Source organism: Canis lupus, chromosome 25, assembly GCF_011100685.1.
Source record: "Canis lupus familiaris isolate Mischka breed German Shepherd chromosome 25, alternate assembly UU_Cfam_GSD_1.0, whole genome shotgun sequence".
Lineage (NCBI taxonomy): Eukaryota > Metazoa > Chordata > Mammalia > Carnivora > Canidae > Canis > Canis lupus.
Genome location: NC_049246.1, coordinates 28938912 through 28944911, shown reverse-complemented (window position 1 = coordinate 28944911; position 6000 = coordinate 28938912). Strand labels below are relative to the sequence as shown.

General features: G+C 50.6%; 1 protein-coding gene across 3 annotated transcripts in view; it reads right to left on the bottom strand.

Moving 5' to 3' along the window:
- Positions 1–562: 562 nt before the first annotated feature.
- The window catches only part of INTS9 (integrator complex subunit 9), a 101534-nt gene continuing 96096 nt past the window's right edge, over positions 563–6000 (bottom strand). For all 3 annotated transcript variants that reach the window (XM_038573686.1, XM_038573685.1, XM_038573687.1), the window contains 3 exons: positions 4147–4245; positions 2855–2992; positions 563–1295 (listed from right to left, as the gene is read on the bottom strand). In XM_038573686.1, the coding sequence (XP_038429614.1) occupies positions 1119–1295; positions 2855–2992; positions 4147–4245 (414 nt within the window). In that variant the 3' untranslated portion in view covers positions 563–1118. The remainder of the gene's footprint in view (positions 1296–2854; positions 2993–4146; positions 4246–6000) is intronic.

The following is a 6000-nucleotide window of genomic DNA, read 5'->3' as shown; positions in this document are numbered from 1 at the left end:
TTTTTTTTTTAATTTTATTTATTGATTTATTTATTTGAGAATGCAGGAGAGGGGCAGAGGGGGAGGGTAGGGGACAAGCTAACTCTGTACTGAACTGGAGCCCAACAAAGAGCTCAATCTCAGGGTCCTGAGATCATGATAGGTGCTGAAATCAAGAGTTGGATGCCCAACAGAGTGAGCCACCCAAATGCCTCCATGTTGGGTGTTTTTTTTATACAGATGTGGCTCATATAAAGTTAAGCACATTTTCATACAATTTAAGAAAAATATATGAGTTTTCTAAATAATGTTGGGTTATATGCTTGCACGCACCAAACTAAAATTTGCTATGGTATTTTTTTAAAAGTAGATTCCATATCCAGTGTGGAGCCCAACAAAGGGCTTGAACTCATGACCATGAGATCAAGACCTGAGCTGACATCAAGAGTCAGATGCTTAACTGACTGAGCCATCCAGGTTCCCCATTATAATATTTTCTAAGTTTATGCTGTTCTGTATAGTTTAATACTTTTCCAGACACTAAATCAATGTGTACATTCGAGGTTCAACAGAGCACAGATACTTCTATAAAAAAATAAGTTTTATTAACAAAATGGGCTTATGGTATAAAATACAAATAGATGGTTCGTTATACCAATTTTTTTGGATCATCTTTCTTATTAGGTATAGCACTGTAGACAAGTAAATAAAACACAATCCAATGCTAGTTCCCCTGCCCAAGGCCTAGGACACCACGAAAAACAAACACAGACTGCTTACGTCATTCATCTTTTCACCCCTCCTTCCACCATTCACTTCTGGGAAAGCTGCTGCTTATGCTACTCCTCAGCTTGCCGCCTTTCCATCTTGGCCACCCAAGGGAGGCAGGTTTGGGAAGAAAAGGAGTTTAAGTTTAAAGCATAAGTCCTTGCCCACAACAGTGCTAAAAATCTAGCCCAGGAGATTCTGGCTATATCTGTGGATAATCGTGTTCCTCAAGGGCCACTTCTTTATTCCTTAAGCCAGAAAACACCACAAAGACGTGGCCAACTTTTTACGCCCTTCCTCAGTTTGTGCTGGGCAGCCACAGCGAAGGACTGTAGGATTTCAGTGAAGTAGAAATGGCTTAGCTGTTCCATTTAGAACTTCTGTAGGAATTTGAGAACGAGGTCCCGCAGTCGTACCCTGAGCACCTCATCATTGTCACAGATGATATGAGTTGAATCTTCCTCAATCTGGATGAGTGTCTCAGCTTCCTGGAGCAGGACAATATGGCCCTTCGCTGTGTCTTCTACCTTAATATCGCTGAAGCCATGCTGCTCCAAAAGAAAAGAGAAAGGAGGATGATGGATACTCTGAAGCAAGGGGTGGACTGAAAGGCAGGAGGACATGGGAGCAACTGACGGTTCTGAGAAATGACACTTCGTAGCCTTGGCTAAACTGAACATTCTAAAAACTGTCATTTTTTTATGCTCCCTAATATAATTCTTCAGACTTGTCATAGGACCTTCTACAGCAATGGAATTCAAACACAGCTTCATATACTTTAAAAGAAGCCTCCAAACATCCAAGATCTCATGCAAAACACAACAAAGTTTCTACAACCCGCTTAAGCTTTTGTGAGCTATCTTGAGGAGCACATCCAAGAGCTTGGTTCAGGAGTCTAGGACCCTGGGCTTTCTATCAGCAGCCTCCAAACTCTGCCAATGGTCCCTGATTAGAAAAAAGCTCCATCCTGTCCCAGGAAAATACCATTCCTCAAAGCAAGATACCAGTGACCTTGTGATTTGGCAAATCCTTCTTGAGGGAGGAGACAAGGCGGCAGGGCAAATACTTCTCCAGCTACCTTAATGTGAGTTACAGAATTTTCTTACACATCACACAAAGTTGAGAGAGAGGAAAAGAAATAGAAATAAGACTGACTTGCTTGAAAGGGCCACAAGATAGGTAATGGACATAGGCTAGGGAATCTCAACCCTTAGTCCTAGAAAGCTCGTGTGCAGGCTGGGGCAGGCACTGCTATTCCTCTTGCAGGAGGAGATGACGCAGAAATGGTGGAGAGAGTCAGGGTCAGATCCTAAGGGTCAACTGCTAGATGAGCCAAGCAGAAGAACTAAGTGCAGGGGATTCTGGGAAAGCAAGTTGTTTCGAGCTTTTAAAAAACAAGTCAAGCAGAGTCCTACCAATAGGGGCCAGAGCACTGCTCGGTCCCGAGGAAGCCGGCCCTGCCACGTCACAGCATCAGTGCTAACTCCCATACAGCGTTTCCACCCTCGGGCCAGGAGAGCCGCACAACTTGGCTGTGGTCTCTCCTTCAGGGAAGATTAAACAACTAATGGCTGGAGGCTGACACCAGAGGACCGCCTACTGCTTCCCCTTCTTGCCTCCTGTCTGCTTCTCCAACTCCCAGGGATCTAGTAGCACCTCTGTCCTCACTGCCCCCCAGTCCCGCGCCTCCCGTCTCCTGTGACACAGCCAGGCTGGCGCTCTGACAGCAAGGATCTTCTTGAAAAGTGAGGCTCCAAGGGGCAGACTTACTAAGTTTTCTTTATCTGGCCTTTCCCCCCTGCCCATCTGTCGCACCTAGGTTTCTGAAGGGCCTTCCTTGGTCTCGTTCCCATAAGAAATGGGGTGTGGTGAGGCAGTCTTCTAGGGGCCTGGGGTCTCACGGGAAGGAAGGGGCTGGCAGAGAAGAAATGGGGGACCTACAGGGAAGAGGGGGCATGGTCTTCTCTCAACTCTCTGGGACCCTCCCCTGGTTCTGTTCCTGCCATGACCCTGGATCAAGCAGAGGCTTCAGGGTCAGTAGCTCAGACAGTGGAGATGGAGAAAAAGGAGCAACATCCGGCTCCTGTGCAGTCTGGGCAGCACTCACCTTCTCCAGCGTCTGCACAAACTGTTCTACAGGGATGGAGCCGCTCAGCAGTGGCTTCAGCACTTTGCAGTCTGGGATGTCATCGCTTGCCCGCTTTCTCTTCTTACCACCTGTGGGCTGGGTGGGCCTGGGGGGAGGCTAGAGCCGGAGAAAACACAACCTCATCAAGCCCCTCACCCTGAGTACAGGGGAGGTCAGCGCAGGCCACAGCCAGAGCCCATCTGCCCATCCCTCCCTGGGCACTGCTGCCCTCCCTGAAGGAGGCCCCAGCACCCCGGTCCGGACTCATCCCTGCTGTGAGGTCAGCTGGCCCTGGAGTTCAGGGTTGCCAGGAGCTGGGGGCTCCACGAGGTGTTCTTTATAACAGAAGCTAATGCCAAAGCATCCACACAACATCAGTGCCTTTTCTGGCAAAGAAATCTTCCTTTTAGCAAGACTCATTTTTAATTTTTAAAGGATTCATTTTGGTATTTTCTGAGTAAATTCTTAATAATAAACTGTGCTGATAACTGTAGGTGTGACAGCAGCACGGTGGCCAAGGCCACCAGCTATGGGGTCAAGCTGATGGGTTAAAATGAAAGTCAGAGAAACTGCCTATAAAGTGATGGTGATTTTGTGAGAATTTTGTGAGGATGAAGTGGGAAGGTGAGAAGTAAGGATGACAAGGACCTAGGATGGCACCTCGCATATTTTACATGGCAGCACAGTCCCAAGTGTAGAAAGAGTTCTTCTCAGGGGTGAGGAGCAGGGCCCAAGGAGCTGCCCCACGAGGCGGTAAACACGGGGTGGAGGTGGGGCACGAGGTGCCGGGACAAGGCGCTGCAGTCTGTGGGCTGGGGTGGCTCACAGGTGCCCAGCTGCTGCCCGCCCCACAGGCATGTTGGGTAGGGGAGGCCTCCTGGGGCCTAAGGGCTGCCCACCACTCTGGGGGCTCCCGCCGCCTGGTGCTGTGCTCCGCACCGCGGGTCTGAGGAAGGTGCCCGTGGGAGCTGTGAGCACCACCAGTACTTTCGGAGGCGGGAAGGGCACTCAGGGTGAGGTGCGGCCCCAGCTCCATGAATAATAGCTGCTCTTCCCTTTTCTCTCTCTGAGGCATGTGGCCAGAGAACAAGTAGCGAAGAATTTATACGCAGTGTTCTCTCTGTTTCACATCTCATCCATTAAGGAGTCTGGTCTCTGGCTTGTGCTGGCGGGAGTCCTGGGACCACTGGTGGGGGTATCTGGGGGTTCCTGGGCTTCACAGGCCCCAGCGGCTCCTCAGGGACATGAGCCCGGCCCACCCTCCCCCGTACCTGAAGGACGTGCTTGTTATCTTTCGTGTGCAGCACAGCCGAGACGGTTGCCAAGGAAATGCCAGGCTTAATCTCCATGGGCACCAGCGCATCCGCGAGCTGGAAGCAAACGGGTTTCAGTGGGCCTCAACTAAATGTGGGGGGCGAGGTGCTGCAGCCTCGCCACCCCAAGTCGGGACCAGGAGGCCGCGCTGGGCCGCGGCTCGGCCTCCTCAGAGCTCACAGATGGCGATGGCTGGTGCCAGCCAAGGCCGGCTTTCCACACCCACTGGCTCGTTCCCGGCGGGAAGGGAGCTGAGCCTTCTGTGACCACCATTCTTCATTTTCTTTTCTTTTCAACTTTTGTTTCTATCACTGGAGTCTAAAATACCACATAATTTTAAGGACGAAAGAAGGCAAAAAAAAAAAAATCTAAAAATAACTTTAATCAAAAATACATCACACGGACGAAAGGAGGTAAGAGAAGCACAGAGGAGAACGAGCCTGAGCCCGACGTTCTTAGACCAGTGTGGCTGCTCTTCCTGGAGGCGGCCCACGACCCTCAGCAGCCACCTCGAGCAAGCTTGTGCCGTCGCATGCTGGGGCCCAGCTGACCCTTCTGCCTCGCCCTTTTGTTAGTTCACCCCCAAATGATGAACCGCCCACAACCTGCCACGGCCTCGTACCCTGAACCGCCGCACCTCACAGCCACCTTTCAGATGACTTCCAGGCAGCTCCTCACACTTCCACAGGATCTCTCAGAAACCTCTAAGGGCTTCTCCCTACTCAAAACACCTGTTGGGTGCTGACTTTTCATGCCGGCCTCTGCCTCTGTCCTCAAAACCCCGAGGTGACTAGTGTCAGGCAGGAAGGATAGGGACATTTGGACTGAGTGAACTAATTCCTGGTAGTCTGACTTCTCCCAAAGGTGGAACAGTCAACCTTTAGCCGGGGGAGCCATCTCTTTCCCTACCTGAGTCCGACAAGTACCCCCTTCTAGAACCTAGGCAGCTTTAGAGCCCTGGCGCAGCCACTGGCAGCAATGCCTGACCCTGTGAGAAGCCCCAGCTCCCAGGCTTTGCTGACTATTGCTCTTACACATGTAGACTCCGAGCTATCCAAGTCTCCTTTGTAGAAACAAAAATAAATAAATACACAAGACGTCATTTACATCAATATGAAGATCAATATCCCAAGGGCAGAGGAAGCAGCTTAGGGTATTTGAAAGGAACAGGAGAACTGTTTCACGAAACTCCAGTCTCCCAACAACGCCCACCCGAACACATCCTCTTCCTCCCGACCCTGCAGTTACTCCCCTCACAGGGCAGGCTGCCTGGGAGGCCTTGGGAAGGGCACCATGGGAGTATGGGCAGCCCCGGGAGCGAAATCTAAGAGGCCGCTGTGCCACAGGGCAAGTCTACCCGGAGCCCACAACAACCACAATGTCACTCAGAGGCCTCTGCGGGGGGGGGGACGCACCCCTTGCCGCCCTGAACAGAGAGGGTTTTCCTACTAGAACACGTGCACAAGGGCGGGCACATCAGATCTCCTGCCTTGCACTTTACAGGGACAAAGGAGGAGGATTATGAGGAAGCTGCAGAGGACACACTCATTTGGGGGAGATATAAGTATCCTTTAGTAGTAGCAAAACCTGACGGGTGGCGGCACATTTTTAACCCCTGCACCTCACACAGGCCTCTCCCCCGCAAAACTCCGTGACGCTTTTAGTTCTCTCTACATTCTGTACACGGACAAAGATTTCTGTAAAAGAATATTTCTGAAAGCATGATTTGTAATACAGAAAAAGCAGATATAATAATAAATGTCCCCCACGGAAGGAAGAGTTAGGAAGCTGTTACGTCGCTACCTGGAAAA